Here is a 13,555-nt window from a genome sequence, read left to right on the forward strand (position 1 = left end):
CCTAACAGTTTTATCTCAACATTCACCAGCTTTTAAACCTTCCAAAATGCCCCAAAGACTTGGAAGTTTGTTAATTTATCTCCATCTTTGCAGGTGGTGGAACTGTTGTTGCTTCGCGGGGCTAATAAGGAGCACCGTAACGTTTCCGACTACACCCCGCTCAGCTTGGCGGCCTCAGGGGGCTACGTCAACATCATCAAGATCCTTCTGAATGCTGGTGCTGAGATCAACTCTAGGTCAGAACATCTGCTACTATTGGTTTAATCAGGTGTCTTAAGACTTGTGTTAGGAAGCATTAAGACACTGTATAAACTATTTTCTGTCTTTTTTTCTTCTTCTCTTTTGATCTCTTCTCTCGTTTCTCTTTCAGGACTGGCAGTAAGCTGGGCATTTCTCCGCTCATGTTGGCGGCCATGAACGGGCATGTGCCTGCAGTAAAGCTGCTGTTGGACATGGGGTCTGATATCAATGCACAGATTGAGACCAATCGTAACACAGCACTGACCTTGGCTTGCTTCCAAGGCAGAGCAGAGGTTGTCAGCCTGCTTCTTGACCGGAAGGCCAACGTGGAACACCGTGCCAAGGTCCGTAATCACCATAGCACATTGTTACTTGTGCAGTAAGGTCCTTGAGTAGGGCTGCACGATATTGAAGAAAACTGCATAATACAATAATAACAATAATGCTTTAAGTGTGTGAAATCATTTTACATCGTATTGAAATATATTTAAAAACCATGGAAGCTTGTTTCTGCCACAGAATAAAAAATAATCTCTCAGTTCTGACTTTTTTTCCTCACAATTGCGAATTTACATCGCTGAATGCGATTCTTGTGTGTAAAAAAGTAACACTACACATAAAAGATGGAAAGATCTACATTATTCAATGTTATTTCTATTCGTTATGATATTGATATATGTATTGTTGTTGTCAAGTAAGCTTCATAATGCTTTTCCTGTTGCGAGCATGTGTGCTCCTCTAAACTGTCCGGGGTCTGCACTGCTCTCGCAGTTGACTACTGTGCATTTTTTCCCGAAAATACAGGGTTTTTCCTGCATAGAGAATTATGAGGTGGCCGCCTCCGTCAAATTTCGTGCCGCCTCCGGCTCCCGACAAATCTCGGACAGACGGTCACATACTCAGATACACTTTTTCCACCGTGAAGGTTAAGTTGCGGGTTCCCGGCCTGTGTCCATTCTCAAACCGTATAGTTTGCCAATAGTGCTGCACGGATCATAATCCGCAGGTCGGCGGGGCAAGTTATAAAAACACAACGTTACAATTAATCGAGGGTGGATGACCGATAATTCATTATAATGTGTTGAGTTTAATAAAGACACGGATCTCTCATCACTGTAAAACGCAATGAACGTGCATTACTCTTTTACTTTCGTTTTCAACAAAATTTTCCTGAAGGAAAACCAATCAAGGAAAACATATCAGGGCTCAACATTAACGCTTGTCCGGGACGTGTGTGTTTTTAAAAAAAAGGGAAATGTAATTTTGCCAAAAGAAGAACTTTTATTTTAAATGTTATTTTTAAATCAGCCTACTTCAGTGTGATATTTTAGCATATCACAATGCTTAACACTGAGAATTTGAATAATTGTAATGTGATGATCAGATGCAGATATCTGAATCAGAGAATATCATAGATTTGGGTGGTTGGCAGGTGGAAATGGATTCTTTTGAGGAGACAACGGATTGGGTTTGGTACCCCAATACGCTCCTGGGTCCACATGACAGCTTTCACATTACCATTTTTCATGTGAACCATGCCCAGTTTCGAACTAAGCCGCCAGTGTGACAGCACCCTCAGACTAGTTAGTTTGCCTTGAGTGCGCCACAATGGCTTGTTGATTCTCGCATACATCATTGTAGTGCACAAAACCATGCACACAAACCTTAAATAAAAGCTGCATACCCAGTCAAATCTCTATCTGCGTCAACCTAAAACCTTTTAATAACTTTTTGAAGTATTAAAAAAAGTCATTAATTCATCATAAGCCAGTTGTTCCCAATCCTGGTCCTAAAGTACTCCCCAACACTGCACATTTTTTTGTCTCCCCTATCTTAACGTATTTGTGATCTTGGAGTCTTCACTAACTTTTTTAGTTAAGATTATTGTTTTGTAAACTTAAAATAGTGGCTTTAAAATGCCTAAATTGTATTCAGTTGACGACAAAAAAAAAAGTGGTGTAAATCTGCAGCTATATTTTGAAAGATTTTTGAAAAAGATGCAAGTTGAAAACCTAGCATGTGTTGATTTGTAGCAAAATGTTTAATTTCCTAAATATTCATTTTAATGGTAAAGGGGCCTTTCCTTCCTCTAGACTGGCCTCACCCCTCTCATGGAGGCTGCGTCTGGCGGATATGCTGAAGTGGGCCGTGTTTTGTTGGATAAAGGGGCGGATGTCAATGCCCCCCCAGTTCCCTCCTCTCGTGACACCGCCCTCACCATTGCTGCAGACAAGGGCCACTACAAGTTTTGTGAGCTTCTCATCAGCAGGTTTGTTTTTAAAACACTGGTAGTGTTCAGTACCAGTCAGTCCTCTCTTCAGATTGTAGTGTCTCATGCTGCTCTTTCTGCTCTGTTAATGTAGAGGGGCTCACATTGACGTGCGAAATAAGAAGGGGAACACCCCTTTGTGGCTGGCTGCTAACGGTGGCCACTTTGATGTGGTGCAGCTGTTGGTGCAGGCTGGAGCCGATGTGGATGCAGCCGACAACCGCAAGATAACCCCCCTCATGGCAGCGTTCCGCAAGGTGAGCGTTGTGCCATGCCGTTCATAGGATTGATGGATATCTTTGCTTATGACTGAATGTCACTGATGCTGTGCTGCTCTTTTGTTGAAAAATAATGAATGATAAGCTGCCATAAAACACTTTAATATGTCCTTTTTAGGGCCATGTAAAAGTTGTCCAGTACCTGGTGAAGGAAGTAAACCAGTTCCCATCTGACATTGAGTGCATGAGATACATTGCAACTATTGCAGATAAGGTATAAAAGACCAAAATGCAGAAACTGCCTTGGAATATACCCTTAGGGGACTGTTTGCATGATTTGAGAACCTATTAATCGATGCGTCCACTCTGCAGGAACTGCTGAAGAAATGTCATCAGTGCATGGAAACCATTGTCAAAGCCAAAGATCAGCAGGCAGCGGAGGCGAACAAGAACGCCAGCATTCTGCTTAAGGAGCTTGATCTGGAGAAGGTTTGTATCTTCAGATGACCAGTTAGATCAACTATTGAGCTAACTAATTGGTTTTTATATTAGTCACAACATTCTGCGGCATGGTGCATCACGGTGAACTTGGTTCTTCTCAAATTATTTCTTAACAGTCTCGTGAAGAAAGCAAAAAGCAGGCTCTGGCAGCAAAGCGAGAGAAGAGAAAGGAGAAACGCAAGAAAAAGAAGGAAGAGCAGAAGAGGAAGCTGGAGGAAGAAGAGGCAAAGGTGAAAGAAGTGTTCTGTGAGATGGAGGATCAGAAGGAGGACTCTGCAGAAGGTGAGGAACACCTTGTTGGTTTATGTCCAGATATCATAGAAAGCTTAATGAAAGAAATTATTACCTTTTTAGTGATGCACTGAAAAGCAGACACAGCAAAAAAATATTTTTGGAGTTCCAAAATCAACGACGTTTAGTTGCCGCTTTGCCAATGCCGCTTTTTGACTCATCTATTTTGTGCACATGTGGATAATCTAAAAAACATGCCATCTCTGTGAATGCTATGGCTAGGTTGAAATGATAGATTTCTCAATTTCTGTCTATCTTCATTTTGATGAAACTAAATCATTTCTTAAATCCCAACATCAATCATTTAGTCTGTTATTTTGTTATGTGTTAACAAAACTTCACTAAACATTATTTGTACTGCATCTCTCATCCAATGAATGTAATAAGTTTTGTTACTTTTCATTTGAAATGGTCTCTCCTTTCCAATTTTATCACGAAATTCAAACAATATTTATTTTTTTGCCGCTCTTTAATATGGTGTGACAGATTGTTGTAGCCGACTCAGTTCATGTGACCACAACACCGAATCGAAGTAGAAACATAATTATATAATTTAAAAGTTTATATTTTAAAACTGCTTTATGCGCATTGTAATTGTTTGTAAACAAATCGATCGGCGGATAATCACATTCTATGACTTGATTGGTCACTAAATTTGGCCAATTAAAATGAACCGATCTCGACCGCATAAAACCATAAAAAGGTGCCGCTGACGGCCATTTAAGCAGTGTACAGATGAGTTTTGCGCCATGTTCTGCTTTGTAACTTCATGAAACATTGGTAAACCATAGTAAATCACATCTTTTTTTTAGAGCTGGTTGTCTCGATTCAAATGAGCCCACAACATAAAATGATGCGTAGATCTTGAGAAAATCCTCATGGACTGACATGAGATGCTGCTTGGCTAAAGTTATAGGACTTCCAGGATCTGATTGCATCGCGATCATGGTGCAATGTTTTCTAACGTCATTTGAAAGTTCAACCAATGATCTGAATGTTGGGTATGGTGGGTAGGGACAATATGTCGAGACCAATCGGACACTGTTTTACAGCTCACATTGACAGGTCTTGATTTACCGAGTGCCATAAAATAGTAGCGCACAGTGAAACAGCGCTGGAAGATCATCACTCATCAACCAGGATCTTATAACGTGTTACTTATTCTGTGTAATTCTAAATATTTGTATGCTTTGTGGCATTTACACATGCAAGTTCTTATGTTCAGTAAACATTTGTTAGTAGAGGTTTTTGGACTTTTGATAAAAAGGCTACCATGGTTCCAAATGCCATAAGTTTTGATTGCTTTGTGATAACACAAAATTTGCCTCAGATGCAGTTGATATGATGAACAAGCCCAAACTTTATTTTATGACCTGTCATATACTTTCTGATATTCATCGTGTTAAGCATGAATAATTATAAAATGAATCAATAAATTGCTGAGGAAACCCCCTAGAAAAAGTGATGCAGAGTAGTAACACAAGAACCTCTAAACATTATCAATTTATTTTCTTAAAAATGTTAAAGCTTTTCTATTAAACAAGATCATGAACTTGATGTCTTGTTTTTTTGTTTTGTTTTTTAGTTATAAGCCATTACTTAAGTATGCCATGAATAACCTTTTGTCATTATTTTATCCCGCAGAGGTGGAGGTTCCCATCGAGCCCCCAAGTGCTACCACCACCACAACCATTGGTATCTCCGCCACCTCCGCAACCTTCTCTAACACTTTCGGCAAAAAGCGAGCCAATGTGGCCACCACACCGAGCACCAATCGCAAAAACAAAAAGAACAAGACCAAGGATTCACCTAGTGAACCCATTATTCTTCAGGACCCGCAGGTGGCACTGGCACAGCAGAAAGCAGACAAAAATAAGATCCACGGAGAACCTCGAGGGGGTGGGGCACCGGGAGGAACCAGTGACTCTGATAATCTAGATAGCACCGACTGCAACAGTGAGAGCAGCAACGGCAGTAAGAGTCAGGAGCTCGCTGACCTCCCTTCATCATCGTCCTCTTCCTTCTCTGCCCCTTCAGTACTTGCAGGTTCTAACCAGTTCCACATCGCAAGTGAGAAGAGACAGGGGCCATCGCTGCCGGGCTCTCGTGAGGAGAAGGTCACGGTGTCCATCTCCAAACCACAACAGAGGTAAGAGTTAATATAATTCTGCTTGCCACTACCACTTACCTACACTTCTCATTGTGCAGGTCAAGACAGTTACTTAATGCAAATTTCCATCATTACCTCAGCAAACTAACAGAGAGCAGACATTTGACAGATCTTACAAAGTTGTTTATTTTCTTGAGCGTTGGTAGTAAGAGTTTGTTTTAGTCCGACAAATGATCTGACAAGATATTGCATTTGCTGATTTTTGCAAAAAAATATTTGTGGGGAGATGATTAAACTTCTTGTTCTATTCCCTTTTTTAACAGATCTCATGACCTCAACAGTGACCTGACCCCCAGTTCCCTGCCTTGCTCATTCAAGACCATTTCACTGCCAGTCACCTCGCCCAACATTAAGATGAATCTCACTAGCCCAAAGAGAGGCCAGAAGAGAGAAGAGGGATGGAAAGAGGTGGTTCGAAGGTGAGTTGCATTTTTTTTATTTTTTTTATTTTTATTATATAAATATGTACACCATTTACATATTATATTTTTTCTCAAACAGACATGGTTATTACTATTATTAGAAGTTTATGCTTAGTGATGATTGCTGAAACCCATCTTGCATTGTTTGTGCTATGGACATCTTGCTATAATGCATTAAGCCGTGCAGTTTTAGGAGAGATGTGCTGTTATTTTTCTAAGCAATCAGACTTCGGCCATAAAACAGGATGAAAAAAATCTAAATGATTTACCGTGAAGCAAGGATATAAGCCATATCTAGGGATCAAAATATCTCAGAAATATAAGGATAAGATCTTTATATTTAGCAGTGTGCTAAAAACATTTCTCAAACTGAAATGTCCTGGCAAACACCTAGCACTGTCTCATCACATTTTTTGCCATTTTTGCCTTAGATCCAAGAAGCTCTCTGTACCTGCCTCTGTGGTGTCTCGGATTATGGGTAGAGGTGGCTGCAACATTACGGCCATCCAAGACGTTACGGGTGCACACATTGACGTGGACAAACAGAAGGACAAGAATGGAGAAAGAATGATCACAATCAGGTAAAAATGATGCTGAAAGTTTTTAAGACACTAGTAATTATTGTAATTATAATAATTATTGTTCATCCTGCATGGATTTCTTACATATGCTCACTCTTTTGGTTTGCAGAGGTGGCACAGAGTCCACACGGCACGCAGTGCAGTTGATCAATGCGCTGATCCAGGACCCAGCCAAAGAGCTAGAGGACCTGATCCCTCGTAACCACATCCGGCCGCCTGGCGCCAACACCAAAATCAGCTCCACCTACACAACCTCCACTGGGGCCACAAGCACTACTGCAGCCAGTTCGAAAGGCCTGCCATCTGTAGTGCCCTCCCCCAGCATGTCGTTCCAGTCCTCCACCAACTTTACGGCTCAGCAGGCTGGCAAGTTAGGCAAAAGTATGGCACCAGGTGTCAGGCCCCCCTTCGTTTCTTTGCCACCACTTGCTTATGCTCATCCGCAGCTGGCCCTTCTAGCAGCACAGACTATGAACCAGATCCGCCACCCTCGATTGCCCATGGCGCAGTTTGGTGGCACTTTCTCATCCTCTCCCAACACTTGGGGTCCTTTCCCTGTGCGTCCAGTGAGCCCTGGTAGTGCTAACAGCTCACCCAAACACAGCGGTAATTCTGCACTGCGTCTCGGCAGCTCTACTTCGACCCACACTGAGCATCCTGTTGCTCCTTTGTCCAGCACCTCGACTCCCACTGCTTCCACCACTTCTCCCATCAGTACCGCACCTGTTAACACCCCCACGCCTTCTTCTGTCAGGAAGCAGCTTTTCTCAACAGAGCCCAGGTCTGGGAGTGGAGTTGTTGTGGCCACTAGCGGCAGCAGCGCTCCCTCTGCGCAAGTGGCTCCCTCTCCCATCAGCTGTGCTCCCACAACCCCTACGACCCCTTCATCTCCATCTGCGCCCATTGCTCCAACTCCGCAGCATCCTCCCCCCAAGCCAGAGCCGGCCAGCCTTATTAGTACCCCTGCTAAAGAGAAGCCTGTCACAGAGCTCGCCGCACCTGCCACAGGAGCTCCATCTGATGGGCCCAGCTCCTCCGCTCCCCTGCACTTCACTTCATCTCCCTCAGGCCCATCGATGCTAACCGCAAAGCCCGACAGCCGGCAACCGATTTCGTCACACTTCACCTCCAGCTCAGAATCCAGTTCCTCTTCCTCAATTCAGCCAGGATCATCTCACCCTGTCACACGCCTGCCACCTCCAACCTGCAGCAGCACAGTCACTAATACCAGCAGCACCTTACCTCATTACGCCAACCCCACTGCACCTGGTGTGACTCCCCGCATGCAGCCACCCACATCCTACTACCCCATGGCTTCAGGGGCCCTGCAGGAGCAGCAGTCTGTGTTTGTGCCTCAGGGAGCCTCACAGGAGTCCCTCAAACAGCAGCAGCAACAACAACAACAACAGCCTCCACCTCAGCCAAACATGGCTCCGACAGGCATGCCACCTCCCTCACTTCCAATGTCCTCCACCATGGGCATGGTAAACGGCTCTCAAATGCACCTCCACAGTGGAAAAGCGCAACTGCCCCCCAACTTTGGCCCTGCGGCTCTCTTCAATCACTTCAGCAGCATCTTTGAAAACAACCAGGTGGGCAACAACCAGGTTTGGGGTGCCTGCCATTTACCTACACGTACTCCACAGGAGCAGCCCTACAATGCCCCACCTAATGCCTATATAGGGGGAATGGGGCAGATGGAAAATGTCATGCCTCCTGATGGGTCAAAAGCTCCAGGGTATCGCTGCACCTCACAGCGGATGGTTTCCAGTCCCATTGGTGAGTGCAACCTTTGAATCAAGGGTGTCCAATCGTGTTCCTGGAGGGCCACCTTCATGCAGAGCTTTGCTTCAACACAACCACCTGGAAGTTTCTAGTATTCCTGAAGACCTTAACTAGCTGGTTCGGGTGTGTTTAATTGGGGTTGAAGCTAGGGATGGGACTAGGGCTGTAACGATTTACGATATTAAACCGAAATCGCGACACTCAGATCCACGAACCTGTGTCGCGGTATGAGAAGGCAGATCGCGATCGACACACCCCTTCCCAGACTTATCTTTCTCGTCCAGAATAGATCCTATAGGGCTGTGACGGGGTCTTTTACATATTAGGTATGGGAATTTCAAGCAAAAATAATATTCGAAGATCGCTGGGTATCATTTGATTATTATTCAAAAATCGCACCTCTCCCCCACACGCGCGCGCGCGCGCGAGCACACACACAAGCAAACACCAGAGCAAGTGAGCAAAGCGCGCTGTGTTTGCTTGTATGTGTGTGTGTGGCACCGGCGCGCGCGTGAACTGGAGCTCACCTCATAAACGAATCGAAACTTAGAAAGCTTGAAATACTTTTACTTGATTTAACGTTAATTCAAAACATAAAGAAATGGCTGCTTAGGCTAATTCGTAGGAAGTGTTCTCTATGCGCGTTCACTTTGTGGCAAGCGTTATTCCTGCGCTTGAGATGCGGGTCATGCGGAATAGGCAATATATTATTTGTGGTTACAGCACAGACAGTAAGCCTCGGTTACCTCAGAATAATTTTTAACATGCTCGAATCATCTCCACAATGGAGTATAGTTCTGTTTGTTTTTCAAAAGTATTTTGTTACAAGAAAACAGAGTTATAGCTTTAGCTATTTATTTATTTATTTATTTATTTGGCTTTTAAAATCCTCCCTCCTCGCAAGAATCGCGGTTTGTATCGAATCGTGGGTCAGAAATCGGGATACGAACCGAATCGTGGGTTTGCTGTATCGTTACAGCCCTAGATGGGACGGTATGAAAATTTCATATCACGATTATAGTGACCAAAATTATCGTGATTATCAATTAGGGCTGTAACGATTTACGATATTAAACCGAAATCGCGACACTCAGATCCACGAACCTGTGTCGCGGTATGAGAAGGCAGATCGCGATCGACACACCCCTTCCCAGACTTATCTTTCTCGTCCAGAATAGATCCTAGGGCTGTGACGGGGTCTTTTACATATTAGGTATGGGAATTTCAAGCAAAAATAATATTCGAAGATCGCTGGGTATCATTTGATTATTATTCAAAAATCGCACCTCTCCCCCACACGCACACACGCGCGCGCGCAAGCACAAGCACACACACACACACACACACACACACACACACACACACACACACACACACACACACACACACACACACACACACACACACACAAGCAAACACCAGAGCAAGTGAGCAAAGCGTGCGGTGTTTGCTTGTGTGTGTGTGTGTGTGTGTGTGTGGCACCGGCGCGTGCGTGAACTGGAGCTCACCTCATAAACGAATCGAAACTTAGAAAGCTTGAAATACTTTTACTTGATTTAACGTTAATTCAAAACATAAAGAAATGGCGGCTTATGCTAATTCGTAGGAAGTGTGCATTTCTCTATATAGGCGCGTTCACTTTGTGGCAAGCGTTATTCCTGCGCTTGAGATGCGGGTCATGCGGAATAGGCAATATATTATTTGTGGTTTACAGCACCGACAGTAAGCCTCGGTTACCTCAGAAGAATTTTTAACATGCTCGAATCATCTCCACAATGGAGTATAGTTCTGTTTGTTTTTCAAAAGTATTTTGTTACAAGAAAACAGAGTTATAGCTTTAGCTATTTATTTATTTATTTGGCTTATAATTTACGTATTTATTACGTATTATAACACAGCGCACATCCATGTATCACAACGGGCGCGCTCTCTCGTTTTATTCAAATACAACTTGCTGTCTTGCGTCTCCGTTTTTGATTGTATTGAAAATGAAATCAGAGTTGATTTATTGTTTACAGAGATTGATAATATTGTTGTGATCATCTTTTCTGGACGATAGTTTTGTAACGTTACGCTGTACAAAATGGATTTATAAACGGGTAAGATTTAAAACATTAATCTCAATTCAATACGTCTCCGTAATTATGTGGTAAAAAAAAAAGAAACGGTGTAATAAGTGTACAATGTATCTATACATTATTATCCCATAAATGGCACTCTTTAATAGTCTTGTTTGCACTTATTCGTTCGTCTTTGGCTCAAAGCCACTTGCTGCAAACTTTTCTTCGCGGAAGCTTCACGTTTATTTCAAGCGAGTGAGAAAATATTTCAACTCAAAATAACATTTCGTGCCCAATTATTTCCCAGACGTAGTTTTGGTATTGAGGTCAAAGTTAACTTGGCTTGCGGTTCGCTATACAACAGTGGGTGATGGTCACACAAGACGACTCGGCAGATCTTAAGTGTTTCTATTGCAGCGACTTTTTGTTCTGCAGACAGGGTGACCATCCTTGATTAAGTTTCCCTCAGGACTTTTGTAAAATCCTAAATATAACCACACCTCAGATTTGGTCCTCTTAAAAGGCTGAAAAATCTCCTGAACACGGTCACTACCTACCACCACTCCTTCTCAAATAAAAAAACAACAACAACATTCCGCGCAGCGCCTGCGTCAGACTGTTGCTGGCTGGACAGGATTTAGGCTACAGTGAGTTATTAAAATCACGATAATCAAACACGGTTTTAATGATAATTACATTTTAAACGATAATACTAACCATTAGTACATTTTATCGTGGTTTATCGTGAAACCGGTAATCGTCCCATCCCTAGTTGAAGCTAAACTCTGTTGGATGGTGCCCCTCCGAGAGCAGGATTAGACACCACTATTTCTGATGACCTTGCATCTATGTTTTGAGATTGGGGTCAAATCCTCTGAGTAATACTATTCCCTATGTTCCACAGGAATACACCCCATGGACAACTCCATGTCCTCATCCACTGCGCTCACCAGCTTTACCACAAGCATATCTGCCAGCCCTGTGTTCCTGCAGGGTTCTGTTCCTGTGGGCACACCGTCTTTCAGCCGTCAGCACTTCTCTCCCCACCCCTGGAGTGCCTCCACCTCTTGTATGTCAATAAGTTATTTTAACGCAAATGCTTAAAGCACAGCATCACGTTTTATAAGACGATAGTGCTCATGTGTTCATTCTGATTATCCCTTCATTTCTCATTGATTTTAGGTGAGTCTCCAGTGCCCTCTGTCTCTTCCGGGGCATCCTCACCTCTTTGCACATCTACGGTGACTCCTGCTCTTATCCAGGCAAAAGCAAGTAGCTCCAACCAGCAGGACCGCAAAGTGCCCCCTCCCATTGGAACTGAGCGCCTGGCCCGAATCCGGCAAACTGGCTCTGTCAACCACACCATGCTGCCCACCAGCTACACCCCACCAGTTGGACAGGGTGGAATCTGGTCTTTTGGAGTGGGCAGTGCCTCCGGTGAGTCTGACTGAAATGTAAAAGGCATTCTCAAATTGCTCTACATGTTACGAAATGGAACATATTTGCATATTCAGTGACAATTGTTTTCGCTTGTATAGCTAATTGCACTAGATCCAATACCAACTCTCCACATTTAAAGAACTTAATAAATATGTCTCTGTTCTTCACAGAGACAATGTCAGGCTGGTCTCAGCCCCTGATGGGAGGGCCAGTGATGCACCAGCAGATGCAGGAGCCATCAGCTTTCTCTCAGCACCAGGCTATGGAGCGAGATGATACTGGGATTGTGGCTCCTTCTAATACTTTCCACCAACCTATGCCCACCAACTTCATGGATTTTCAAAAGGTACACTGTACAGAGACTCTCTTTAAGAATTAAATTTTGGTTTGTTTTGTTCATTCAATAAGGAGAATTTTAATGTGTAGCTCCAATGACAAATCTTTTGTTTCATGGACTGTATAGGGGCTGCCAATGTCAATGTACGGTGGCACGATGATCCCTCCTCATCCTCAGATGGCGGAGGGTCCTGGAGGCCCTGTATACAATGGTCTTCACACTTCTGACCCTGCCTGGAATCCCATCCTAAAGGTTGTTCCCAACTCTGCTGAGAATTCCGACCCACAGCAGGTAATTGTTCTTAGCTGGCCACAACTGAATGTGTTTGCAAATTAGAGCCTTATTTGTTGTCTAACTCTTGAAATCCTTGCTGTTGCAGGTATGGCCAGGCACTTGGGCCCCACATGTGGGAAATGTGCATTTGAATCATGTCAACTAAACAGTGATCGAGAGGCCTAGGAGCAGTAACAAGAAACACGTTAAAAAGAACAAGATAATTACCTAATTACTGAGACGTGGTATTAACCTAGATGTGTCCCCCCAAAAATGTTAAACAAGTTAAGAAATTTGAGAGATGGACACCCTCGATGTGCCTAACTAAAAAGAAAGAATCCAGTGTGGGATTTAACGTGTTTACCACTGTCTATGAACAAATCGATTGCCTGTTCAACAGGATACATTCTGAGTAGTATAGCCATTTTGACATTTAAGCCCCACGTAAAAGTGTTCTTGGTCGGCAGGGCTCAATAGGACAGTGCGCTATTTATACTTGGCCAAGACCTAGATGATTGCGTAAAGAATGAAATCAGACCTTTTAGAGTGGTAAATACCTGTATAATTGTTTACATACTGAAAAAAGGGTTAAAAATGAGAGTAAATTTCATGTCGTATAGTGGCTCTACTTTATGTAGCCTGTATTAATGTGAAATATTTACCTTAATATTCAATAAAAAGTTGGAAATGTATCTGGTGTGTGAAAGTTATTTTGATGTCAATTGATTTTTCATGGGTAACCACTGACAATCTAAGAATGTTAATGCTTGCAACAGGTATCTATTGCATCTGTATGGTAAGGCATATTACTGGTTAAAGAAGTAAAACTAGTTTTGGATGGCAAGTCCAAATAAAGATGTTTTTTCTTGGATGTAATTAGATGACAGTTTTCACATTTTGAGATGACTTGCGCTGTGAAAATCTGACCTAAATCTCAAGATGACCTATGAGAAATTTAAACATCTTAG

At 43.0% G+C, this 13,555-nt stretch overlaps 1 protein-coding gene across 3 annotated transcripts in view; it reads left to right on the forward strand.

The window, feature by feature from the left end:
* The window catches only part of ankhd1 (ankyrin repeat and KH domain containing 1), a 52,901-nt gene extending 39,622 nt beyond the window's left edge, over positions 1 to 13,279 (forward strand). For all 3 annotated transcript variants that reach the window (XM_079586092.1, XM_079586093.1, XM_079586091.1), the window contains 16 exons: positions 94 to 236; positions 371 to 584; positions 2,334 to 2,509; positions 2,604 to 2,766; positions 2,906 to 3,001; positions 3,100 to 3,216; positions 3,345 to 3,510; positions 5,164 to 5,668; positions 5,953 to 6,108; positions 6,543 to 6,692; positions 6,802 to 8,471; positions 11,442 to 11,606; positions 11,720 to 11,974; positions 12,148 to 12,323; positions 12,441 to 12,605; positions 12,694 to 13,279. In XM_079586092.1, the coding sequence (XP_079442218.1) occupies positions 94 to 236; positions 371 to 584; positions 2,334 to 2,509; positions 2,604 to 2,766; positions 2,906 to 3,001; positions 3,100 to 3,216; positions 3,345 to 3,510; positions 5,164 to 5,668; positions 5,953 to 6,108; positions 6,543 to 6,692; positions 6,802 to 8,471; positions 11,442 to 11,606; positions 11,720 to 11,974; positions 12,148 to 12,323; positions 12,441 to 12,605; positions 12,694 to 12,753 (4,377 nt within the window). In that variant the 3' untranslated portion in view covers positions 12,754 to 13,279. The remainder of the gene's footprint in view (positions 1 to 93; positions 237 to 370; positions 585 to 2,333; positions 2,510 to 2,603; positions 2,767 to 2,905; positions 3,002 to 3,099; positions 3,217 to 3,344; positions 3,511 to 5,163; positions 5,669 to 5,952; positions 6,109 to 6,542; positions 6,693 to 6,801; positions 8,472 to 11,441; positions 11,607 to 11,719; positions 11,975 to 12,147; positions 12,324 to 12,440; positions 12,606 to 12,693) is intronic.
* Positions 13,280 to 13,555: the final 276 nt, after the last annotated feature.

This window comes from Phoxinus phoxinus (genome assembly GCF_949152265.1).
Source record: "Phoxinus phoxinus genome assembly, chromosome: 17".
In the NCBI taxonomy this organism is placed as follows: domain Eukaryota; kingdom Metazoa; phylum Chordata; class Actinopteri; order Cypriniformes; family Leuciscidae; genus Phoxinus; species Phoxinus phoxinus.